This window comes from Macaca fascicularis, chromosome 9 (genome assembly GCF_037993035.2).
Source record: "Macaca fascicularis isolate 582-1 chromosome 9, T2T-MFA8v1.1".
Classification (NCBI taxonomy): Eukaryota; Metazoa; Chordata; class Mammalia; order Primates; family Cercopithecidae; genus Macaca; species Macaca fascicularis.
In genome coordinates, this window is record NC_088383.1 from 33,195,884 (window position 1) to 33,223,406 (window position 27,523).

The 27,523-nt window shown below is 36.7% G+C and overlaps 1 protein-coding gene across 3 annotated transcripts in view; it reads left to right on the forward strand.

Annotated features, from left to right (window-relative positions):
- The first annotated feature begins 715 nt into the window (after positions 1-715).
- The window catches only part of CCDC7 (coiled-coil domain containing 7), a 433,255-nt gene continuing 406,447 nt past the window's right edge, over positions 716-27,523 (forward strand). For all 3 annotated transcript variants that reach the window (XR_012417571.1, XM_065520519.2, XM_074001364.1), the window contains exons 1-8: positions 716-1,011; positions 6,503-6,831; positions 8,266-8,358; positions 11,101-11,184; positions 17,490-17,510; positions 17,824-17,856; positions 25,918-26,084; positions 27,341-27,402. Coding sequence is in view for 2 of the 3 variants with exons in the window: in XM_065520519.2 (XP_065376591.1) it covers positions 6,553-6,831; positions 8,266-8,358; positions 11,101-11,184; positions 17,490-17,510; positions 17,824-17,856; positions 25,918-26,084; positions 27,341-27,402 (739 nt within the window). In the remaining variant the exon portion in view is untranslated. The remainder of the gene's footprint in view (positions 1,012-6,502; positions 6,832-8,265; positions 8,359-11,100; positions 11,185-17,489; positions 17,511-17,823; positions 17,857-25,917; positions 26,085-27,340; positions 27,403-27,523) is intronic.

The window sequence follows — 27,523 nt, forward strand, 5'->3', positions numbered from 1 at the left end:
TCCCCCCTCCCCCCATCCCACAACAGGCCCCGGTGTGTGATGTTCCCCTTCCTGTGTCCAAGTGTTCTCATTGTTCAATTCCCACCTAATAAGTGAGAACCAATTAATATTTTAAAATATTAAAAACATTTTACTTTGTTCAACTTAAAGACAAAATTAATATATTTCTTGAGGTCAAATTATCGAAAAAAACTCTATCTTGTAAAATTGCATATTAAAGCAGTGCGTGGAAGCTGATGGCAAGAAACCACTTAAGTGTCACAACTCTGCTTCGAGTTAATTCCTAGTCCATTTGATTTTGTTTTGCTTTTAAGATCACAAAGCTGATGTACACTTCCGTGCGAGCTTAGAGTCTGGTAATGAACTCCACAATACACTGAAAAGAGCTTGAGGAGATAGCAGATGAATGAAGGACTGGGGCTCCGGTTTTGCAGGCGAAGCCCAGGTTCTTAAAGGTCCAGGTTCTTAAAGGTCCTACCAGGCCTGTATTTTATTTCTCCTTCGCAGGCCTCTAGGCCAAATGCCTCGATGAATCTGCGCTCCGCGGGCGTCCCGGAATTACACATCGGAAAGAATAAGGAAGGAGGAGGCCGACGTGCCCATGGACATTATCAACCTTCCGTCAGATCCCCACAGCAGCCAAACTGCGTCTCCTCTGCCGCTCTTGGCGCGCAGCTCACGCCCGCAGCGTCAGCGACGTCGGCGGCGCCAAGGCGTCGTGGCGTCGGGCGTCTGGGACGTGGCATCAACGGCCCCATCCGGCGCCGGCGGCGGGCGCCCGGCGGTCTTTGCTGCCGCCCGGGGGCGCAGAGGCCGGGCCTTTTCTTTCAGCACAAACGTCAGTTTGTAAAAGGGTGGGGCTGGAGTCTGAGGAGTTTTCAGGCTTCTGTCTCGAAGGAAGTCTGGCAGGCTCGGAATTGCCATCTTCCTCAGGCAAATAGTTTTTCACCTTAGAGCCAGCCTTGGCAAGGCCAAACCGCCCAGTCACCCGACTTCCCACAGTCTCAGCAGGTACACAGGGCCGGGAGCCTCGCGAGCGGCTCTCTCAGCCGGACCTGAGGGTTTCGGGAGAGTCCTGGGTTTGCACTTAGTTTTCCCGCTGCGTGGCTGCCTCCGTGGCGGTTGTGCTGCTTTTTATGCAAGATCTGGGATCGAAGGCAAATCATCCTTTCCCTACGCCCCCTGCCGACCCTTGCCGCTCTCCTCGATTTTGTACACTGTCATTAAAGGGTTTGAAATGAATGTACATTAATCCTTGAAGGATGAAACCAGAAAACATTTGTCGTGGTGGCGGAAAGGGACAGATGCACTTGGGCGAAGTAATGCTGACATCCACTTCCTAGCATTGTTAGGAGGGATAAATGAATTAAATATGTAAAATCCTTAAATATTTGCTTGCTAATACAAGTATTCATTGCGTGTGACTCTATTTTTGTATTTATGTGAACTTCATCGGAGCATTTGTCAGGTTCTTTTTTCTCTTTTTTTTTGCACTAAGTGAGCGTGGCCGGCCGGCCGGCCTGCCTTCCTGCCTTCCTTCCTTCCTTCCTTTCCTCACACTTTTTTGGGGGGAGAGGACACAATGCAATCCATAATACACTTGTTCTTTTTTCCATCGAACTTTCCTCTTGACCATGTTTTCTTCTAGTAATACTCTATTTCTTTCCTCCCTTTTGTAGTAAAATTTGTCTACAGTGGTTGTATTCAATTCTTTGTTCTTACTTCCTTTCTTTTGAACGGTAAGTCAGATATTTACCTCGATCATTCTACTGAAATTGTTGCCGTTCTGTTCTTCAGGTTACAAATGACCTACCTCCATGTTGCCAAATCCAGTGTCAGCTCTTAGTCTTCATTTTACTTGACTCAGCATTTGACATAGTTCATCGCTTCGTCCTTGGTGACATTTTCTTTTCCTTGCTTTCTATGTATATGTGCCCTTTTGGTTTTACTTATTGGCTCATTGGCCACTCTTCTTACATCCTGTTTGCTGGTCCTGATGGTTTTGGTGGAATTTTTGATGTTTGCTTGGACCTGATGGTTTTGATGGAGTTTCTTTGGCAATGTAATTTATTCAGAATTCTTTTGAGGCTTTTCAATTTTGTAAATTTAATCTTGGTTTCTGCATCATTTTGCTTGTAACATTAATTTTTACTTAAAGCATCATGTCACAATCGGTATGAGAATAATGTAAAAGGGGGCAGTCACGGTGGCTCAGGCGTGTAATCCCAGCACTCTGGGAGGCCGAGGTGGGCGGATAACCTGAGGTCAGGAGTGTGAGACCAGCTTGGCCAATGTGGTGAAACCCTGTCACTACTAAAAATACAAAAATTAGCTGGGCGTGGCAGCGGGTACCTGTAATCCTAGCTACTCGGGAGGCTGAGGCAGGAGAATCGCTTGAACCCGGGAGGCGAAGGTTGCAGTGAGCCAAGATTGCTCCATTGTACTCCAGCCTGGGTGACAAGAGTGAAACTCTGTCTCAAAAAAAAAAAAAAAAGAAAAAAAAAAAAAGAAAAATGTAAAAGGGAATATTTTGCAGGGGCTTTGGTTCAAGTGCTATAATGTATGTATTTACTATTATCATCAGTAGTTTCCAGTAGAGCATTGTGTTCTTCCTTCAAATGGATTTTTAGTGACACTGGTATCAAGTTATCTTTGCTAAGTGATATTTGACTATGATTTAAAAATTATGCTTGATGACTATGCATTCAATTAACTATAGTGTATCATCAAAACAAAAAAGCAGTTGTATAATTCTTGGATGAAATAAACATTTTCAGTGCTATTAAGATATTTTCATTCGGCCGGGCGCGGTGGCTCAAGCCTGTAATCCCAGCACTTTGGGAGGCCGAGGCGGGTGGATCACGAGGTCAGGAGATCGAGACTATCCTGGCTAACATGGTGAAACCCCGTCTCTACTAAAAATACAAAAAACTAGCCGGGCGTGGTGGCGGGCGCTTGTAGTCCCAGCTACTTGGGAGGCTGAGGCGGGAGAATGGCGTGAACCCGGGAGGCGGAGCTTGCAGTGAGCCGAGATCACGCCACTGCACTCCAGCCTGGGAGACACAGCGAGACTCCGTCTCAAAAAAAAAAAAAAAAAAAAAAGATATTTTCATTCTATTGTTTACAACCTAGTTTAAAGAATGTAACAGCAAGTTGTATAAAATGTCTTAGAATTTTAGTTTTTGCGAATTTTCTGTTTGTGCTTGTCAGACGTATTTAAGGGCATGTATCCCTGGCCCCATATATATTATATGTTTTTAATTTTAATTTTTTTTATAAGTAATCTCTTAAACATGTATATGATTCTTTTCCAGCGGGGTGTCATCATCTACTTGTTAAAATCCTAATAAATGTTCACATATTGAAATATCTGGATTTTGGAAATTCATAATTACATCAACAATTGTTATCTGCTGTCCATGTGTCCAAAGTAATTGAGAAATTATTAGTTTTTAAAACTTTATTCAAAGTGATTTTATTTATAACATCTGTAAGTTGTATTATTTGTTTTTATATGTTATTCTCTGAAATAGTATATTATACTATTTGGTATTGATATTTGTGTTTTGCATAAATCAACTTTTGCCGTGATTTCTGGCAAATAAAAAAATACTATTATTGGTCTTTTATTATTTATTGGATGATCTTCTGAATATTAGATACTGCTTCTCCAAAAATTCAATCATGTTTATTGTTATTAACAAATATATAGGCCTTTATTTTCTCATTTTCAGTAGAATTGCTAATTATATTTTTTTCAAACCTGCTACTAACTTTTAATACTTATCACTATTGATGTGTATTTTATTAATGTTCAACAATATGTGATAAATGCTGCTGATCTTTGCATCATTTTTTATTCTTCAGCTGGATTATTCCTCAACCGTTTTTGTTCTTTGCATCAATTTTTATTCTTCAGCAGTATTATTTTGTGATTACTTGTGCTATTTTATCTATTATATTTTTCATTTTTTAATATTTTCACTTGGGTCTTAAAAATACCTCTTATACCTGTTTTATATGGCTAATATTCTCTTTCTGTGTGTTTATATATTTTTAGTCTCTCTGTTTTAATGATTCTACAACTAAAACATGTTTTTTAGTTTCTTATTTTTATATTTATTTGTTTATTTGAGGTGGAGTCTTGCTATATCCCCTAGGCTGGAGTGCAGTGGTGCAATCTCAGCTTGCTGCAACTTCCGCCTCCTAGTTTAAGCGATTCTCCTGCCTCAGCCTCCCGAGTAGCTGGGACTACAGGTGCCCACCACCACGCTTGGATAATTTTTTGTATTTTTAATAGAGACAGGGTTTCACCATGTTGGCCAGGCTGGTCTCGAACTCCTGGCCTCAGGTGATCCACCCGCCTCTGCCTCCCAGAGTACTGGGATTACAGGTGTGAGCCAATGCGCCTGGCCTATTTTTATTTTTTAATGGTTGTTTTTTTCAGTTGTCAAGTAGTTTTGGCCTGTGAACTCATATACCCTTGGGGTGTCACCTACTTTATCTGATAATCTATTATTAGGAAATGATCAAAAGCCAGTTCCCAGCCTGTGTTCCTCCTGGAAGTTTAGGGAAAGTATGTGGGTGTGTTTGTTTTTGAAGTGCTAGATATTTCCTGTGGTCTGAATGCTTGGGTCATCCCCAAATTCGCATGTTGAAATTGGACCCCAGTTCAACGTATGGTAGAATTAGGAGGTGGGCCCTTTAGGAGATGATTAGGTCATGAGTAAAGCACCTTCATAAATGGACCTAGTGCCCTTATAAAAGAGGTCTGAAAAAGCTCCCTTGCTCCTTCCATCATGTGAGGACACAGAGAGAAGGCACCATTTATTTGGCGTCTGGGCTTTCATCAGACACCAACTCTGCTGGTGCCTTGTCGTTAGACTTTCCTGTCTCCAGAACTGTGAGAAATAAATGTTTCTTGTTTATAAGCTATGCAATTTATAGTGTTTTGTTATAGCAGCCTCAACAGACTAAGACATTAGTGCTGCTGTAACAAAGTACCACAAACTGGGTGGCTTAGAACAACAGAAATTTATTATTTCATAATTCTGGAGGCCAGAAAACTGAAATCAAGGTTTCAGCAAAACCATGTTCCCTGCTGAAGGCTCTAGGGAAGAATCTCATTGGTTTTTACAAGCTTCTGGTGGATGTTAGCAATCCTTGATATTCCTTAGCTTAGAGGTGCATCACTTTAATTTCTGCCTGTCGCTATACGGTCTTCTTGTAGTGACACCAGTAACTGGATTTAGGACCCATCTTAACTTTATCATAGCTGCAAAGGCCCTATTTTCAAGTAAGGTCACATTCAAAGTGCTGGGGGCTTAGGACTTGAACATATTTTTCTCAGGGACATAGTTCAACACATAACAATGGGACAAGCTGAAGTACAGAGAGCTTCAGATAACAGAGTACCAGTGTTACGTTACTTTATCTTAATTTTGCCACTGTACTTGACAATTTCCATGGTTAGGCTTATACTTTTAAACTATTTGGGAGGTGGCATTGTCCTGAGTCTTAGTCAGCTTTGAGGGGAGAGAAAAATAGAGGAATAAAAGCCTAAGACCTATCTAGTTTATACTTTCTTAGCATAGCTTTGATGCTGCCTTAATATTACCCTAATGATACCTTGGGCCAAGACTACTGCTCCTGTGGGAATAAAGATGTATATTAAGGACATATATTAGCTCAAATATGGGAGAAAAGTAGGAAGAAAATGTAATTTTTTTTTCCTGAGTGTATTCTCTCATTGTTGCTTCTGGCTTCTTCAGTCCCTATATTCGTATCCTAAATGCCCCATAAACAAATTAGCCTTCGTTTAGGGGTTTCTTACAGTTAAAATTTTTTTTGTTCTTGTTGTTTTCTGTTGTTAGGAATATTTTCCTTTCTATTTTTCATTTTTTCAAAGTTGATTTTAGGATTCACCATCTTCATGGCAATTGATAATCCTTTTATCATTTTAAATCTGAAATGTTTTCATCTACAACCCTCCTTACTTACAGGAAATGCTATAAGTCCTATAGGTAAAATAACCCAACATTTTCCATATGGAGAGCAAAGGGTATAGAAAAGAAGCAAGATTTGTAGCCAATTTGACCTATGTTGTAATTCTGAAAAATTTAGCACTTATTAGCTGTGTGACTCTTGGTTAGTCACTTAACTCGTCTGAGCTCAGTTTACTCTCATGTAAAATGGAATAATGCTGTACATAAAGGGCATACCTTAGATTAAAAACGATAGAGCTTTTACTGTTATTGTTATTATACTTAGGTTTAAATAACTTCTTGATATACGTTAGATATTGTGATAACTGCATTCTATTTTTCTTTGTTTTGTTTGAGTAACTGTGACTCAAAAAAGCCTGAAGTGTAATTGTAGCTTCCAGAAGTTGCTTAATGTACTCTGAGCAAATTGCTAAAGCATCAGAGAAAGAGAAATGTAGTATGTGAATTTAATTAGAGCCTGGTGTTTTCTCTGAATCTCTTTTAATTTTTTTTCACAGGGAGGAATAAATTTTTTTCATCTATAATTTGGAAGCCAAGTCGTAACAAAATGAAACCAGTAAAGCATCTGTTGACCACCAGTAACAAATCGGCAACTCTTCCAGCATTAACCAGCAAAAAAGGACTACATAATTTACCACTATCACCTAAACTGAAGGAAAAACATAATGCAAAGTTAATTCATGATAAAATTGAACCAATGGTCCTGAGATCTCCACCAACAGGAGAATCCATTGTACGGTATGCTTTGCCCATTCCATCGAGTAAGACAAAGAACTTACTACCAGGAGATGAAATGATTGGAAAAGTTATCAAACATCTGAAGATGGTAAGAGGCTTGTTAGTTTCTGTGTTGCAGGGACCCCATGATCACCCCAGGTTTGGTGATATTCTAGGAGAACTCACATGACTCCACATATAGTCATACTGATGGTTAAGATTTATTACAGTAGGCACATGAGGTGAAATTAGGAGAAAACCAGATCTAAGCTTGCAAGAGTCTTTTCCCCTTAGAGTCACCCAGGGAATGCTTAATTTCTTTAGCAATGAATTGTGACAACACATATGAAATGTCTGTTGGAGAAAATCATTAGAAACTTAGTGCCCTGGGATTTATTGGGAGTTTACTATTCACTCTGTGCTTAGCATGTACGAAAATTTCAGACTCTCACAAGGAAAGGAGGTTCAGTATAAACCACATTATACAAACAGTTTAGGGACAGTGAGCTCCTGTCAGTGAATGGGGAGAACCCTCCTGATAACCAAGTTCTCAGATGCCAGGTTAAGGCCAACCTTGCAAGCAGGCCTTCCTAAGTCCTGCATTTCTACTATGTTAAACTCCGCATTTCAGAAACTTTAGCTCTTTTTTTGTTTCTTGAAATGAAGTCTCGCTCTTTTGCCCAGGCTGGAGTGCCGTGGCATGATCTTGGCTCACTGCAACTTCTGCCTCCCGGGTTCAAACAATTTTCCTGTCTCAGCCTCCCGAGTAGCTGGGACTACAGGAGCATGCCACCACGCCCGGCTAATTTTTGTATTTTTAGTAGAGATGGGGTTTCACCATACTGGTCAGGCTGGTCTCAAACTCTTGACCTCAGGTGATCCACTCGCCTCGGCTTCCCAAAGTGCTGCGATTACAGGTGTGAGCCACCGCACCCAGCCGAAACTTTAGCTTTTGATGTGGGGAAAAATTTTACTTTTTCTGAGTTTCTTTTTTTTTCATCGCGATCCAGAATTGAATTGTAAATGTACCAAATATCAAGTGAGAATGATGAGGAAGCGCACAAATATAAAAAAAAGATACAGTACATCAAACTTGTACAGTACAAGTTTGTTGAAAGTTTGAGGGGTTAGGCCAGATAATTTTCTTTAAAAATTCATTGCTTTCTGGTCTCCATCTTTCAATATTCCCTAACTCTCTTTGGAGGAGAAAATCAAGGCAGACTTTGAAGAAACCTCTACTTAATGCTTCAACCACTCATGGACAGGCCCTCCCAGTTTTAAGATACCTATCAACACAGAAATGTTAGAGTCACAGAGCATCTCTCTTTTGCTAGGGAGTAAGGTTAAGGAATATTGCTTTTTCCTCATGATGACATGAAATTGGGTATGGGATGGAAAATTTAAGTTTGTGGCACTGGAAGAAATAAGTCTTACTGGTAAAAAGGTCCTGGCATAATTGATTGACTATTATTTACATTTAATGTAGTTAATTTTAAACTATTAAAGTATCAAATTGGCTTTGATTTTTTTTTTTTTTTTACAGGTTGTTTCCACTTTGGAAGAAACCTATGGACACTGTGATCAGAATGGAGAAGAACCATTTGTAAAGCGTGAAAATGAAGAATTATCTTTATCTGTAAGTATATGCAACCCTAATATAGAGACATTAACACTGAAAAGGGTCGATTTTCTTTTCAAAAATATAAATTTAAAATATTTTCTTTTGGATTACTTATATGTTCTCGGAATGAATTTCCCATCTATGAAAATGATCCTCTTAGAAAATTACTCAACCCAACCAAATCCCTCTTGACCTGAATTTTGCCAAGAAGGTTGCAGAAAAGGAGTTCTACATACCCATTAGGAATGACCAAAATTTTAAAGATAGACAATAATCAAGTTTTGGTAAAGATACGGGGCCACTGGAACTCTCATACAGAGCTGGTGGGAACACAAATGGGACTGCTATGTTGAGAAACAGTTTGACAGCTGCTCATGAAGTTTAACATATACTTAAAAGATAACCACCAGTTCTACTCTTAAGTGATTATCCAAGATTAATGAACACATACATCCTCACAAAGACTTGTATATAAATGTTTATAGAAATTTTGTTCATAATAGCCAGAATAGCTACTGAATCCAGCAACCCAAATATTTACTAACTGGTGAATGGACAAGCAAATTGTAGTATAGCATACAATGAAATACTCTTCACAATAAAGGAAACAAACTACTGACACATAGAACCATGTGGATGAATCTCAAAAACATTAGGATGTGGGGAAGCTAAATAAATAGGGCTGCATACCATATGATTCTATTTATATGAAATTCTGGGAAAGGGAAAACTGTAGTAAAGGACCAGTGGTTGTCTTGAGCTAAGGTAGGAGGGGAGAATTGACTGCAAAGGAGTACAGTGAAGCTTTTTGAAATAATGGAAATGTTTTATATTTTTATTGTGGTGGTCATTACCCAACTATTAAAAGGACTGTGTAATCACAATCCTTATCCTGCACGACCTTGTGGTTATTATGTTTTGAAGCCCTGCCAGGATTGAATCAAAGAACCAAAACTAAACTCTAAAATTGAAGTTCAAAAGAAACGGGTATGACTAGAGGTGGGAGGGAAGTGGGGTAAGGGTTGAAAAACTAGCTATTGGGTACTGTGCTCAGGACTTGGGTGATGGGATCATTGATACCCCAAACCTCAGCATCGAGCAATATATCCAGGTAACAAACCTTCTCATGTACCCACTAAATCTAAAATAAAAGTTGAAAAAAAAAACCACCAACAAATAAAATAAAATAAAATGAAATTAAGTTCACATTCCTGTGGTCTCCAATACTGAAAAAATTGAAGAAATCAGCCCTTCGGATACCGCCTTTATTTTACTGAATTTCTTTCCTCCAATGATCTTGTATTTTATTTTACCTCAGCCACTAATTGACAGAGTGATATCCTGTATTCCTTACCATAACTGTTTCAGAATTTGAATTTCAGTCATCCTAATCTCTGGCCACTACCTCCTGTCTTTCCCACTCAGTCTGTCCAAAATTCTGACTCCAAAAATCCTTTGATTTCACAGGGAACCATAATCCATTGGTCCTGCTGCCTTTTTAGTGTCCCAAATCCTCCTTGTGCCCTTACTTACCCAGCTTAAATAGCATGGTCCACTATTGTTATCACTCCCTTTCATGCGTACTTAACTCTCTTGCCCTGTTCTGCTTTATTGGTCTTATTTGTTAAATTATAAACTCAGTCAAATCAATCTCTATCTTCTCTATATTTCTCTATCTTCTCTATATTTGTGGCACCTGAATGTGGGTGGAAGAAGTGGGCTAATGGTTTCCCTTTATATTTGTGATTAGTAACACTAATCTGTTCATTTTCCTCTCTGCTGGATTATTTTAGTTTTTTTTCCCTGTCTCCTTTATGATTAAAGGTCTTTATTGTGTCAAAAAGTATGTGAGCCTCTCGGTATATTTATTTATTTATTTGTTTGTTTTATTTTATTTATTTTTATTTTTTTGAGACAGAGTCTTGCTCTGTGACCTAGGCTGGAGTGCGGTGGTATGATCTTGGCTCACTGCAACTGCTGCCTCCTGGATTCAAGCGTTTTTCGTGCCTCAGCCACCCACATAGCTGGGATTACTGGTGTGCGCCACCACGCCCAGCTAATTTTTTTGTATTTTTAGTAGAGACAGGATTTCGCCATGTTGGCCAGGCTGGTCTTGAACTCCTGACCTCAAGTGATCCACCTGCCTCAGCCTCCCAAAGGGCTAGGATTACAGGTGTGAGCCACCGCACCTGGCTCAGTATCTTTAAATGTAATGCTCAGGGAATACATTCTTCATGGAGAACCACTCTATGAAAATTCTAACTGTATATAAGCCTGTAATATTTGTTTATCATGAGTCAATTCTCTGATTTACAAATCACTGCTTTACTAGAAGGGATTTGATCATTATGATATTTAAGCTGTAACTGTTTTTTTCCTCAAAGTTTTACATTGCCCATTAGGTGAGAGCAGAAGACTGCAGTTCATGGCAAGTATACAGTTAGATGTCATAGGTAGTAGTCATAGGCTGGGATGCTGGATTTTCTGGAACTGTGTAGAGATGAATGAGAGGAGAGACATAGCTGGGTATATGTCACCGATGGGCCACTTCCCAGAATGTACTTTCTTCCATGTTTTCTCTCTGGGAGAATTTGCAAGTATGACATTTGAAGCATGGCTTCTTGCCGTAAATGTTTGAAGGGACGTAAATTAAGCAAAGTTAAAATTTTTCAAAAAGTAAATATGCTAGAAAAAGACAGACATGCATATGGACTCTTAAATAAAAGTAACTTTATGTTTTATTATTCTTTTCAAAAGATTGGGGATGATATGAATTCATTCTTGACATGTTGTTCACAATTTGCAACTCAGCTAGAAACAGCACTTAAAGAAGAACAAAATGTATGTATTCTGTATATACGGCCAAGTATAAAATATCAGACTTGTACTGGTTGTTGAAAATTGAATCTGCTATACAGTCAGCCAACATTAACCTAGATTCAGTGTCTTAAGAAATTATAAATGGCATTGGAAAGCATTATTTATTTATTTTTTATTCTTTTTTTAAATCATCATCAAGGGTTTTTACTATGCCCAAATGCAAAGATTATGCCACTGAACCACCACAAATAAGACATGAACTTTAAATTAATTCTTCAATAGTTGTGTGAATCTTAATGAATCTGCCATATTCCCTCACTAAGAGCATGTAAGTAGTTACAAGGTAGTTAATAAATATTAAGGTTGTGGCAATCAGCCTCAAAGAGAGAATGATTGACCATTACAGAGAATGACCACATAATCATGGTTTAGTACCATAACCCTTATCAGTTAGCTGTGAGTAAAAGGTAAGACTGCAGTGGAATTGTTGAAATTGTCTTTTTTTCTTATAATAGAATACACTTAATTTATTGCTTTTCTTGGTAATAGTATTTAAATTGCCATGTAATAATTATACATATTTGTGGGGTACATAGTGATATTTTGATACATACAATGTGTAGTGGTCAAATTAGAGTAATTAGCATATTCATTACCTCAAACACTTATCATTTCTTTGTGATGGGAACATTCAAAATACTCTCTTCTAGCTATTTGAATACATATATATATATAAAATAAACTGTTGTTAGCTGTGGTTACCCTATAGGGCTGTAGAACACTATAACTTATTCCTCTTATCTAACTGTAATTTTTTATCCTTTAACCAACCTCTCCCTATCCTCCCTCACCCCTACCCTTTCCAACCTCTAGTAATCATAATTCTACCCTCTGCTTCTGTGAGAGCCGCTTGTTTTAGTATTTGCATATTGGTGAGAACATGAAATATTTATCTTTCTGTTCCTGACTTATTTCTCTTAATATAATATCCTATAGGCCCATCCATGTTGCTGTGAACGACAGGATTTATTTAATTCTTTTTTGGAATTAAGAGTGAAATCTTTTTTGGAACTAAAAGCAGCTGAATAGTAGTCCATTCTCCCTATATGCCACATTTTCTTTATTAATTTGTCTATTGATGGCCATTTAGGTTGATTCTATATCTTGGCTATTGCAGTTTAGTGCTGCAGTAAACATGGAAGTATAGATGTCTCTTCAGTGTACTGATTTCCTTTCCTGTGGATATACACTCAGTAGTGAAATTGCTGGATCATATGGTAGCTCTATTTGTAGTTTTTTGAGGAAACTCCATGCTATTTTTCATTATCGTTCTACTAGTTTACATTTCCACCAAAAGTGTATATGTTCCTTTTTCTCTGCATCCTTGTCAGTATTTATTTTTTGTCTTTTTGATAATAGCCATTCTAACTGAGGTGAGATGGTATCTCATTGTGGTTTTAATTTACATTTCCCTGATGATTAGTGATGATGAGCATTTTTTTCCTATACTTTTTAGCCATTTGTTTATCTTTCTTTTGAGAAATATTCAAGCCATTTACCTATTTTAAAATCAGATTTTTTTTTGCCATTGAGTTGTCTGAGTTCCTTGTATATTTTGAATATTTATCACTCGTTAGATGAATTTGTTTTACAAATATCTTTTCTCATTCTGAAGATTGTGTTTTCACTCTGTTTGTTTCCCTTGCTGTGCAGAAGGTTTTTAGTTTGATATAATACCACTTGTGTGTTTTTCCTTGTATTGCCTATGCTTTTGAGGTCTTAACCCATAAAATATTTTCTCAGACCAATGTCCTGAAGCATTTCCTCTGTTTCCTTCCAGTAGTTTCATAGTTTTGGGTTTTATATTTAAGTCTTTAAGCTGTTTTTGAGCTGATTTTTGCATATGGTGAGATATTGGGGTCTAGCTTCATTCTTCTGCCTATGGATATTCAGTTTTCCCAGCACCATTTATTGAAAAGACTGTCCTTTTCCCAATGTTCTTGGTGTTTTTGTTGAAAATTTGTTTGCTATAAATAAGTGGATTCATTTTTTGGGTTTTCTATTGGGTTCCATTGGTCTATGTGTCTGTTTTTGCGCCAGCACCACACTGTTGTGGCTACTATAGCTTTGAAGAGTATGTTGTGTGTGTGTTTGCACGTGTGTGTGTGTGCTTTTTTTTTTTTTTTTTTTTTTTTTTTTTTTTAAAGAGACAAGGTCTCACTTTTTTGGCCAGGCTGGAGTGCAGTGGCACAATCATAGCTCACTGCAGCCTCGAACTCCTGGACTTGAGGGATCCTCTTGCCTCAGCTTCCCAAGCTGCTGGGATTACAGGCATGAACCACCATGCCTGGCTAACTTTGTAGTACATTTTGAAGTCAGATAGTGTGTTGCTCCCAGCTTTCTTCTTTTTGCTCAGGATTGCTTTGGCTACTTATGGTCTTTTGTGGTTCTACATGAATTTTTAGGATTTGTTTTCTATTTCTGTAAAGAATGTCATGGTATTAATAATTAATATTGTTAAAATGACCATACTACTGAAAGCTATCTGCAGATTCAGTGAAATCCCTGTCAAAATGCTACTGGGCATAAGCCCAGTATCAATATTAATTCTTCTAATCCATGAACATAGGATGTCTTTTGTTTTTTTGTGTGTGTCTTTAATTTCTTTCATGAGTATTTTATAATTTTCATTGTAGAGACCTTTTACCTCCTTGGTTAAATTTATTTCTAGGTATCTTATATGTTATTTTGTAGCTATTATAAATGGGATTGGTCTCTTGATTTCTTTTTCAGTTAGTATATAAACATACTACTCATTTTTATATGTTGATTTTGTATTTTGCAGTTTACTGAATTTATTCATTAATTCTGAGAAGTTTCCGGTGGAGTCTTCTATATATATAATATGTATATGCTCATGTTGTCTGCAAACAGGGACACTTTTAAGGCCCTCCACTTAGTTGCTTTTCTTCCCTAGGAGAGTTCTGAGTTAGGTGAAACTAACTCAGTTTAGTGGGAACCTCTAGAGAGCTCAAAAGTGGGAACCTCTAGAGAGCTCAAAACACTCACACAGTTTCTTGGGAATATGTCTGCTATGCTGTCTCCAGAACCACTCAAAATGAGGGTTGCTGTTTTTAAGACTTCTATTGTGCTGGAGGAGAGGGTAGGGTAAGACCAAGTTAAAATACCACACAATTCTGCTGTGGTGTTCAAGCCACATTTTATTGATGTGGCTTTACTTAGTTGCTTTAAATATTTAACTGTTTTTCAGAGTTCTAACAAAATTGGAGCATAGGGCCTTGGACTTCCCTACTGTACATTTTTTTTTTTTTTTTTTGCTGTTATCACTCTTCAAATACCCTAATAGTTTTTTCTTGATGCAAATTTACAATTGACTTTGAATTTTATATATATAGCATTTCAGTAGACCAAGAATAACCAAGTGAGACCTGAAGAAAATGAACACGGCGAAAGGACCTACCCTAACAGATATCAAGATTCATTATGCAGCTGTATCAATTATGATTATGTGCTTTTGGTGCAAGCCTGGATGAACTGATGAAATTGAACAAAGTCTCAGATATTGATCCTTCTGTATATGGAAAATTTTGTTGATGACAGAGCCAGCAGTATAATAAATGGCTTTGGAACAACTAGTTATTTATAAGGGGAAAAACTAATTTGATATATGATCAAATATGATACTGATATAAGTATATGACCTGGAGCAAGAAACAATCACAAAACAAATACAAATCATAAAAGGCAATATTGATAAATTCACCTATATTAAATTTATAACCTCTATTATATAAAGAATTCATAAAGAGAGGGGCAAGAGAAATTTCAAATTGGGTCAAAATTTGGATCATGTATACCTGACGTATATGTGTATTTAATCACATAAAGGATTATCTAGATTATATAATGTCTACTTATCAGTAAGTAAAAGATTAAACAAATCATTACGAAATAAAAAGGCATTTCACAGTGGATCAGTTTTTATTTTTCACTCATTTTTATCAATAATGATCTAGATTTAGCAGTATCAGTAATTGATGCTGTGGGTTTCCTCAGTAATTGAGAAAGGCACTGTTCTCCTTAAACTAGGAGTGGTTTAAATTATTGTAGAACTGTGGCTACAATGAGTGGTTGAATTGATATATGCTAATGTTTCCCATCAGGTTCCAGTGCAGGCAGGGAAGTTTTGAGAACCTTGGAATCTCTTGACAGTGGAAAAAATTAGTTATTTCTAGGTATAATGTGCTTTAGTGGACATTATTTTCTAAACACTTACGTAGCTGAAAATATTTTTCTTCTGACACAGACATTAATTTGCTTTGGTATATTTCCTGAAGGGTATCAGCCATTTTTGCTTAGATTTATGCTTTCTTATTATTTAGCTTAGTGATTCTTAGACTTTAGCATGCAAAGCAATCACCTGCAGGTCTAGTTAAAACACAAATTGCTAGTCCTACTTCTAGATTTTCTGATTTACTAGGGTAGGGTGGGACCTGAGAATTTTCAATACTAATAAGTATGCTTGTAGGTGGTGCTGATGCTGTTGCTATGGCACTTTACTTTTTGAACCACAGATCTAGAGTTAGTGTTGTGGAAGATAAATTTAATTTATCTAGTTTAATTTTTGTTCAATTTTATGTTACTCCCTGAATGCGCATAGTAATATTTTACTTTAATAATGTAATTGAAAACTTTTACCCAATTTGATAGGGTGGGATTTTTGTTTTTGTAGCAAATGTAATCACTTTAACATTAGATATTTAAGTGGTAAATATTGATATTTTGAGCTGTTTATGGATGCTCCTCAACTTGTGAGGGAGTTACATACTGATAAACCCATCGTGAGTTGAATTTTTCGTATGGTGAAAGTGCATTTAATACACCTGACCTACCAAACATCATAACTTAGCCTACCCTACCTTAAATGTGCTGAGAACACTGGACATTAGCCTGCAGTTGGGCAAAATCATCTAACACAAAACCTGTTTTATAAGGAAGTGTTAAATAGCTCATGAAATTTATTGAATACTGTACTATAAGTGAAAGAATGGTTGAATGTGTATGTGGATTTCAGTTTCTATTGGGTTTTGTATATTTGTTCAGTTTCTCTTATAATTTCTCAAGCGAGTACTTTGTATTTTTCATTAAAAATATTAAATAGTATTATAATATTTTATATCTTGATTTTCTGGACCATTTAGCAGGAACAGAGTTGTATTGGGAAGATAGTGTTGGGAAGGTGATGCTTTTTGTTATTGTACTTGCTGCTGTATGAAAAGAAATATAATGCTCTTCTGAGAGGAATTTAAATTTTATTCCTTACCTATATACATAAATAATAAATAAAAAATATAAATATATACATATATATATATACACACACACACACACACATATATTTTTTTTCTTTTGAGACAGAGTTTTGCTCTTGTTGCCCAGGCTGGAGTACAATGGCATGATCTTGGCTCACTGCAACCTCCGCCTACTGGGTTCAAGTGATTCTCCTGCTTCAGCCTCCCTAGTAGCTGGGATTATAGGCATGCACCACCACACCTGGCTAAGTTTTGTATTTTTAGTAGAGACGGGGTTTCTCCATGTTGGTCAGGCTGGTCTCGAACTTCCAACTTCAGGTGATCCACCTGCCTTGGTCTCCCAAAGTGCTGGGATTACAGGCATGAGCCACCACACCCAGCCTCCTTACCTATATTAAGAAAATATACGAAATACATTTGGGAATTGTTTGGGGGCTTCCTGATATAGATGTATTAGGGTCAGGTGTGATGGCTCATGCTCAGTGCTTTGGGAGGCTGAGATAGGAGGATCGTTTGTGGCCAGGAGTTTGAGACCAACCTGGGCAATATGACCAAACTCTGTCCCTATTAAAAACAAAATTAAAAATTAGCCAGGTATGGGGGCGTGCCCATGTAGTCCTAGCTACTCAGGAGGCTGAGGCAAGTGGATCACTTGAGCCTAGGAGTTCAACGTTATAGTGAGCTATGAGTGCGCTGCTGCACTCAAGCCTGGGTGACAGTGAGATTCTGTCTCTCTTTCTCTCTTTCTCCCTTTCTATATATAGAAAGAAAAATTATTTTTAAATTCTAGAATGAAGTTGTCTATGCAAGGTGAACTAAAAGCACTGTCTGTAAATAAAAAATTATAATTTTCAACTACAGATTTATAAAGTTATAATTTAATACTTAGTACATTTTTGTGATTGAAAATTGCAAAAGACTGAACTAAATATTATATAATACATGGTTAAGTGTTCTATTTTTAAACGTGTTAATTAAAACTTTATTTTTCAGATTTTGGAATCTCTTTTTAAGGTATGTTCAATATATCACTTCTTAAGCCTACTAAAACTTAACACAGAAATACATGCCAATGAAGAAGAGGTTTCTAAATTTTAAGGGAGTAGAAGGAATTCCATCCTTGCTGCTCTATATGTTTAAGAATTTTATGTTCATTTGTATAGTGCATTAGCCCCATTCTGAATCCCAAGTGATATTTCGGTCAGGGCTGATATTTGATGGATGAAGAGTCACAGACACAGACACACATTTATATAGATATTTATTTCATTGCTGAAATTTAAATAGTCACTATTTCTTTTTTTGTCCCTCTTTTGTTTTCTTAAAGTGGTTTCAGTGGCAAGTCAATCAGATGGAAGAAGTAAGTCTAATGTTTTAAAATTGTTAATATTTTTTAACTCATTTGAAAACCAATTTGGATTATGTATAAGTTAAGCATGTGTAAGTCATTTTTGAATAACTGTTGGTTATAAAGTAATCTTTTGATTTAGGTAGACAAGGAGTAAGTGGATGGGATAAAATATTTCTCAGTGACTTACACCCTATGTCCCTGCATATATCTGGTGTACTCCAAGTTTGACTGACACATGTTTTTTCCTAAAATTGAATAATGGAAACTAAGTTATCATTTTTTTCCAATTTACATAAAAGGGCGATGAGAGAATCTTTCACTTTAAAACTTTCTACCATATTTAAAAAAATCATGCTAAATGATGATGTATGTATAGACATAAAATTATGTATCGATTTTCTATAGATGAAATATGTTATTTTAATGATGTTCTTTTACACTTTTGATTCAGGTACTTTACCATTAGTTTGAGAACTACTGGTCTCAAACTAGGGGCTTAGGGGCTTTTAATTCTACTTTGGAAAACACTTTATATATGCTGTTAGTATATTGGAATGATTTCCAGGGTAGCTTTACTGATTTACAGAATTATTTTAGTTCTCATTTGGTCACACTTATGGTTCAGTCCAATTAAACACTCTTGAAGCCCAGGCTTTTCAAAGAAAAGAGGCCAGTTTCTTTGGGGGTGTAAAGTTAAAGGATAAATATAGATAGAACCTTAAATGCATGAACTGGGACTATATCCTAGCATCTTCTCATTGTTTTATCTCTGGTCCCAGAATAGAAGACTTTCATGGTCTATATACTCTTTGCTTTAGGATACATTTGATTGACATTGGAAAAGTGTTAGTCATTCTTTGATTATGGCATAGTGGTCATTATCCTTCCAGAGAGGTAGGGTTAAAGTGAAGTCTACTATTCCTCTACCCTCTTTTAAAAGGTGTTCTTCTTTGCAACTTTGGAAACTCATCTTGTCATCTTCTTTTCATCCATCAACCTCTTTTTATTATTTTATTAATGGGTTTACTTTTACTATTCTTTTACACTCAGTCATGTCAATGTACATGACCTATCCAAAACCCTGGCCTCTTACTTTCTTGACTTCCTCATCTCCAAAGATCTCTTGGCCTCCACTTCCAGTCACACTGTGCACCTTGTCATTAACAAAATTACTTTATTTTAAAAATCACTAATTTAGGCAACTTATTCTTGAACTATAAATTTCTGTTTTTCCAATTATTACTTTAAATACTGCTCTGGCTGCCAAACACTTGGAATACTCTAAATGTAAGTCATTGGTTGGAACTCCTTCAATTCCTGCTACCTAACAAAATATTAACATCTGTACTCATTTTCTCTTTCATTTTTCCTGTTAAGACAGATATATTGTTCTTTCTTATACATATGACTAATTATTTCGCTTCTATTTTGGATTTCATATCCTCTGGTCTTCTCAAGATTCTGTGTTTGTTTGTTTGTTTGTGTTTTTGAGACAGGGTCTCATTCTGGTTGCCCTGGCTGGACTGCAGTGATTTGATCTTGGCTCACTGAAGGCTTGACCTCCTGGGCTCAGGTGATTCTCCAACCTCAGCCTCTCAAGTAGCTGGGACCACAGGTGTGAGCCACCATGCCTGGCTAATTGGTATTTTTTTTTAATAGAGATGGGGTTTCGCCATGTTGCCCAGGCTGGTCTTGAACTCCTGGACTCATGCAATTCCCTCGCCTCTGCCTCCCAAAGTGCTGGGATTACAGGTGCGAGCCACTGTGCCCTGCCATGCGTTCTCAAGAACTTTGATTAATTAATTATTCTCTCTTGTATATTCAATTTCTCTCATTAAATTTTATCCTTCCTTTCAATTTTTAAATATGCTCTTTTATCTCTCATTTGATCCACATTCCTCTCTAAAGGCCTATTTCCATGTCCTCTATTAGCCTGTTTTAAAAAAATTATTTTGTATGCAAATTTACTCATATTAGGGAAACAGTCATTAGATTATTACCAGGGTGTAAAGGCAAAGCAGATTTATAAGCGAGTGGAGAGAAAAACAGAGTAGACAGTCTTTGAACAATGAAACTAATTGGGTCTTTTTTTTTTTTTTTTTTTTTAAGTATTCAATGAATAAACTGGCACCTAGTGAAGAGATTAATCTGGGCACTCTTTCCTTGTAAGAGACAACTAAGGGTATTAAGTAAAACAATTAGAGTTGTTTATGGATTTCCTGTAATAACCCTTAAGAGTTTAGCCATGGAGCATGTGTCACACATTCAGAGCCACATTTATTTGTATATTAATTTACTATACACTATGCTCTTATTTCCCAAGCATTTCTCAATCTATCCAGACTGAATTCTGTCTCTCTGACAAGTAAAACATTCTCTCCATATGGTTCCCAGTAAATTGTACGTTGTTAAATTAAACAGACTTTTTTTTTTTTTGCCTCAGCTATAATTAATATTATTGATTGTGCCCTCATTTTTGAAACACTATTCCTTTGGCTTCTGTGAATTACATTTTCCTGGCTATTGTTTTACCTCTTTGGCTATCTTCTTTTTAAAGTCCCCTCCTTAACCCAACCAGTAAATGTTGGAGTACCTCAAAGTTTTATCCTATGCCTTTTTTCTTTTTGCTCCAAACTTTCTCCCTAGGCAGTCTCATCCAGTTTTTCCATTCAAGTATTATCTTTATGCATGTAATTTAGAAACATATACCTTTTGCTCAAAATGTTTCTCTGAACTCCAGGGTTTGTATATAATTGCTTACTTGACTATTCCACCTCAGATGCAATGGGTCAGAAATATGAATTTTTTCCTCCTAAACTCTTCTAATGTTCCCTATCTTAGTGAATGAGTACTATTTATCAGATTGGGTAAATGTGAAATGTGGAAACCATTCCTGACAACTCACTTCCATCTATTCCTGATATTTAATCTATCCACAAGTCCTCTGGGTTTTACTTTCTAAATAACTGTCAGATGTGTCCACTTTTCTCTGTGTCTACACCTTATTGTTAGTTACTATCATGTCCATTATGCCTGAAATCCCAACCGGTGCATTCATAATCACCAGGAGGAACCCCCACTACACAGTATACTTCTGATCTGGAATTTCAAGTTTTTCAATGTTTAAACCCATCATTGCTTATCTTAAATATTTTATTAATTTGGTATACCAGATACATTATCTAAAGGTTTGTATTATCTGCTGTTTTTCAAGGAGTGTTTCTCTTTTTTTTTTTTCGTAAATTTTATTTTAAGTTCAGGGGTACATGTACAGGTTTGTTATTTACGTAAACTCATGTCACAGGTATTTGTTGTACAGATTATTTCATCACCCACATATTAAGCCCAATACCCAATAGTTATCTTTTCTGCTCCTCTCCTTCCACCCTCATGTAGACCCCAGTGTCTATTGTTCCCTTCTTTGTGTTCATGAGTTCTCATCATTTAGCTCCCACTTGCAAGTGAGAATATGCAGTATTAGGTTTTATGTTCCTGTGCTAGTTTGATAAGGATAATGGCCTCCAGTTCCATCCATGTTCCTGCAAAATACATGATCTCATGCGTTTATATGGCTGCATAGTATTCCATGGTATATATATACCACATTTTCTTCATCCAGTCAACCACTGATGGACATTTAGGTCGATTCCATGTCTTTGCTATTGTGAATAGTGATGCAGTGAACATACACATGCACGTGTCTTTATGACAGGATGATTTATTTTCCCTTCGGTGTATACCTAGTAATGGCATTGCTGGGTCAAATGGTAGTTCTGTTTTTAGATATTTGAGGAATCACCATACTGTTTTCCACAACAGGGAACTAATTTATACTCCCACCAACAGTGTATAAGCAATTTTTTCTCCACAACCTTGCCAGCACCTTTTATTATTACTTTTTAACTTTTTAATAATAGTAATTCTGACTGGTATGAGATGGTGTCTCATTGTGGTTTGATTTGCTTTTCTCTAATGATCAGTGATGTTGAGCTTTTTTTCATATGATTGTTGGTCCCATGTATGTCTTCTTTTGAAAAGTATCTATTCATGTCCTGTGTCCACCTTTTTTTTTTTTTTTTTCTTTTTTTTGAGACAGAGTCTTGCTCTGTCGCCAGGCTGGAGTGCAGTGGCACGATCTCGGCTCACTGCTACCTCTGCCTCCTCGGTTCAAGCAGTTCTCCTGCCTCAGCTTCCCGGGTTCAAGCAGTTCTCCTGCCTCAGCCTCCCAAGTAGCTGGGACTACAGGTGTATGCCACCATGCCCAGCTAATTTTTTTTTTTTTTTGTATTTTAGTAGAGACAGGGTTACACCATGTTGCCCAGGCTGGTCTCAAACTCCTGAGCTCAGGAATCTGCCTGCCTCAGCCTCCCAAAGTGCTAGGATTACAGGCGTGAGCCACTGCGCCTGGCCTTGTCCACTTTTTAATGGTGTTGTTTGTTTGCGTCTTATAAATTTGCTTAAGTTTCTTATAGATGTTGGATATTAGGCCTTTGTCAGATGAATAGTTTGCAAATGTTTTCTCCCAATTTCTAGGTTGCCTGTTTACTCTGTTGATAGTTTCTTTTGCTGCACAGAAGCTCTTAAGTTTAATTAGATCCTATTTGTTAAATTTTGCTTTGTTGCAATTGCTTTTGGCGTCTTCATGGAGTCTTTGCCCATTCCTGTGTCCAGAATCATATTGCCTAGGTTGTCTTCCAGAATTTTTATAGTTTTGGGTTTTACATTTAAGTCTTTTATTCATCTTGAGTTAATTTTTGTATATGATGTAAGCAGTGAGTCCAGTTTAAATCTTCTGCACATGGTTAACGAGTTATCCCAGCCTCATTTATTGAATAGGGAATCCTTTTTTCATTGTTTGCTTTTGTCAGGTTTGTCAAAGATCAGATAATTGTAGGTGTGCAGCCTTATTTCTGGCTTCTCTATTCTGTTCCATTGCTCTATGTGTCTGTTTTTGTGCCAGTACCATGCTGTTTTGGTTACTGTAACCCTATAGTATAGTTTGAAGTTGGGTAGTGTGATGCCTCCAGATTTGTTCCTTTTGCTTTGGATTGCCTTGGCTCTTTGGGCTGTTTTTGGTTCCATATGAACTTTAAAATAGATTTTTTCTAGTTCTGTGAAGAATTTCGTTGTTAGTTTGATAGGAATATCATTGGATCTATAAATTTACTTTGGGCAGTATGGCCATTTTAATAATTTGATTCTTTCTATCCATGCACATGGACTGTTTTTCCATTTGTTGGTATCATTTCTGATTTCTTTGAGCAGTGTTTTGTAGTTCTCCTTGTAGAGATTGTTCACCTCCCTGGTTAGCTGTGTTCCTAGGTATTCTTTTTGTGGCAATTGTGAACGGGATTGGCTCTTGATTTGGCTCTTGGCTCGACTGTTGTTGATGTATAGGAATGCTAGTGATTTTTGTACATTGACTTTGTATCTTGAGACTTTGCTGAGGCTGTTTATCAGCTGAGGGAGGTTTTGGGCCAAGACTTTGGGGTTTTCTAGATACAGGATTATGTTGTCTATAAGCAGGGATAGTTTGACTTCCACTCTTCCTATTTGGATGCACTTTATTTCTTTCTCTTGTCTGATTGCTCTGACCAGGACTTTCAATACTGTGTTGAATAGGAGTGGTGGGAGAGGGCTCCTCAAGGAATCTTTCTTAAAGTGTAGTTGGTAGAACATGTTTAAATGTCACCCAAGATACCTGTTATAAGTGCACGTTACTGGATTAGATTTCTTTTGTGAGTCTGTGAGTTAGGAATCTACTGCTTCAACAGGTAGGAAACAAGGGATTCTCATGCACACTAACATTTGAGAATCTTGTGATAATCTTTTTACTGCTGACAAAATTTATTGTCAGTACATGCTGGCGAGGTTAATGTCAGTGATCATGTTGCATTACATGTTGCATTAACAGAGATACATGTGGAAACCATTAGAGTATATGGTGAGCTGCACCAGAGAAATGTAGGCTGAGCCTGCAGTAGCCTGTACTTTTCAGAGTTGTCCTGCTGGAATCTGTGCCCCAAGGTCTTTCTGAAGAAACCATTTAGCTGATAACCCACTGTCTATATTCCATACTCTTTTAGTTCTGTGACTTCATCTTTTTTCCCAGAAAGGACTTCTGTTAAAATTTAATGTTTATTGGGAAATGTAATGTATCAAGAGTCTAATCAAGGGACAAAAACCACACAGTAATTTGGTTAGGGAAAGTTTGATATAAAGAATTATTGTAACAGAGGAATATCTACTGAAGGATATTGATAGACATTCTACTAAAGGAGTAAAGATAATTCTAATGAATACAGGAGTAGAAGATAGAGGGAACAACTTCAACTCCTAGGGTGGAATCAGAATATGAATATCCCTAATCATTCCCTCCCAGCAATGCAGGGCTAAGGTGCAGAACTTCTGAAGAGGGAGCAGCTTTCATCACTACATGGCAGAGAAGTTTGCTGGGCTGCGAGGCTGGTGGAGCTTGAACTCACTGGGAAGCTGTCCATGAGGGTGGTACACTTAGGAATCTGCCCTCTGTGATGCTAGGAAAGCCACCTTCCAGAGAGGTGCTGTACTTCCTGCTGGGAAGCTGTTCACAAGGGTGATATGTTGGAAAACTTCCCTAAGGGAGGCTCTGCACTGGTGAATTTTGCTACAAAGTTCTGGGGGAAGCTGCCCATAGGAATCTGCCATGACAGGGACCTTACCAGGAAGTCATCCATGAGCTGATGCTGTTGAAATTTTCTGGGGGTGAGTACTATAAAATATACTACACACTGCCTGAGGAAGAAGCAGAGAGAGACACGAAACTAGGAAGAGAAGCTTCTTCCTCTTCCAATGCCTCTTCAGGATGCTCTGCTGAAAAAGGTTAACATCAGACCACCGGTCAAGGAAGAAATATTCCACTATCTCAGACAACACAATGAAGAATAGATTGTTGAGGTGAGACACAGTAAACTGATGACATTATTTTTGACTCAATTTATGATTTGTGGCTTCTTATTTGGGATCTTTCCTTTGTCTATAAAGTTTCCATAGGTCTCCTGCTTCCCTTCCATCTATTCTGTGTTCCTTGTCATATCTTCCCTACACCCAAGCTCAGACTTCTAGTGTGTTGCCCAGCATTTACTTCCTGCTGTTACATCCTACTCTCATTCCACTCATTCCAAAAATGAAGTCTCTGTTCTAAATCCCCAATGCTGGAATTTATCTTTGCTAAGTCCTTGACTTCATTTTTTTTCCAACTTTTCCTCCTAGCATAAGGATTGGAGATCTCTACATGGGTGGATCTCTGAATTTAGGGCAAGCAATTATTTTAGCATTACTCTTGTAAATATTCTGTGTCATTTTCCTATCAAAACTTTCTGACCCCAATTGCTGTTCTGCTTGTTTATGTCTCCACACATTGGCTGTTTGTAGGTTTCTTTTGCTGTGGTTTCTGGACACTCATTCTTGCTGAATTTTCTTTAAGTAAACTTATTACCTAGAATAGTAATTATGGTCATCTTATTCTGTGAATTTTGCTGTTTCTTCTCACTGCCTGTTATTTTTTAGCTTGGTCTATTCTAAAGGTCTCAAGACACACAACTATGTCTCAGTCTTCCCCACGCAGACTGGAAAAATGCTAGTTCCATAGACTTTTATATTTTAACTTCCGGGAGTTAGTAATAGACAGTATTAGCCTTTGAGAAAAAATTATTATCTTTAGTTAATTTACCACAGTAAGGGTATTCTTAAAAAGAATTTATGGGAAACAATTTAGAATTACTCTTGTAAATATTTTGAGTTGCATTTATTGTTATTGGACTTGCTTAAAATTCCTATATATTTTAACATTAAACAGATTATTAGATTTCAGGTTTTACATGTAAAAACCATCACTGAGCTGTAATTCTGTTCATAGATAATTGCTCATATAAATACATTTGTAAAATATTATAGCATTACTTGGCTATAGCTATAGATAAGAATAATATAAAAATTACTTTGATTTAATAAAGGAAATAATGAAATTTATTTGAGGTATGGGAACAAAATGGGTATTTACTAAGTAACTGGTTAATTTTATTATTTTAGATAAGTAAAGATCAAACTCTTTTACAAGCAGAGCCTCCAGAACCTGACAAAACAGTCACTTTAAGTATTGCACAAATAGTACGCCTTTTACAAAGATTTGAAGAACTGAAGAATCGCCTTAAACAGAGGTCTAAATCCTCCTGGAAAGTCATGTTGTCTAAAACCATGTAAGTGAAATATCAGAACTAATTGAATCAAAAACAATAAGAAATGGTATATAATTAGCACTGAATGTAAGATAATGAGTCAGATATGATGGCTGTACACAGGGCTTCTTAGTCAAATCAGGTCTAGTCAACTTGTTTCTATTTGCAATTTTTAATAATCTGAGATGTGCAATACAGGAGACATTAGCTGCATATGGCTATGCAAATTCAATGTAGAAAATCAGTTTCTTAGTCACACTAGCCACATTTCAGGTGCTTAGTACCCACATGTGGCTGTTATTAGAAAGTTATATTGGACATTGCTAGCTTTGAAATATCCGGCTCATAAATTCTTTTTTCAGTTTGATTAGGTAACTCCTAGTAATAAATAGGAAACTAAGATCTAATGAAATACTTCATTGTTGATGAACAAGTTCATTAAAAATTATATCAACAGCTTATCCAAGTAAAAGTTTTACATTTATAAGCAGCCATGCTTTTGCATTAAACAGACAAAACATTATTTTTTAGTGTTAAAATAGAATATACGTACCCATAGTTGGGAGGGACCACTAGTTATGCAGTTACGTTAGTGATATCTCTGTCAATAACTGAAAATAATGAAGAGAGTGGTACTTGAGTTGGCTCCTGAGGGTTGCATAACTAGATCCTTGGCTCAGAGGTTAAGGTTTAGACCATATTCATACTTGACATTTAAGTGTCTGCTGTGTACTAGGGATTTTTGTAGTAACTTTACATGTATAATCTTTGATTTTCATAACTACTTTATGAGAAAGGTACTATTATACCCCAATTTTAATGAGAATAAACTGAAGCCAATAGAGGTTAAGTAATGTACCTGGCTGAGTTCATATAATAAGTAAGTGGATGAAACAGGTTTTGACCCAAAGGTCAGCTAGTCTCACTCCAGAACTTATGTCCTTCATCATTATATGACTGATAATAATATTTGACAAAAAGATACCTCATGTTTCTAACAATTTATTTTTGCTATTTTTGTTGTTAATGTTTTTGGTATACTTAATTATATTCATGGCCTACATGGAATTCATAAAATTGCATAGTTTAGTTTGACTTTTCAACTTGTAACTTGTAAGTTTACCTTAGTGTCTGTGAATAAAGATTAAAGATATGTTTAATTTTTATTTTACAAACTTCATATGTCTAGACTACACATTTTAGTTCTTATTTTAGTGTAATTTAAACTCTTACTCTTTGATATATTAAAAAATGTTTCATTTATTGAACGTGAACAGGGATGAAGAAAATCGACCAGAAGCAGTGAAAAGTTGTGAAGCTGTAGCACAGAAAATTGAAGGTGATAATATTTTATACATGTTTGTCCTTAAAAATTTTATTAAAAATTTTGTTATTATTTTTATCTTTTAAAGAGAGAGTCTCACTCTGTCACCCATGCTGGAGTGTAGTTGCATGAATAT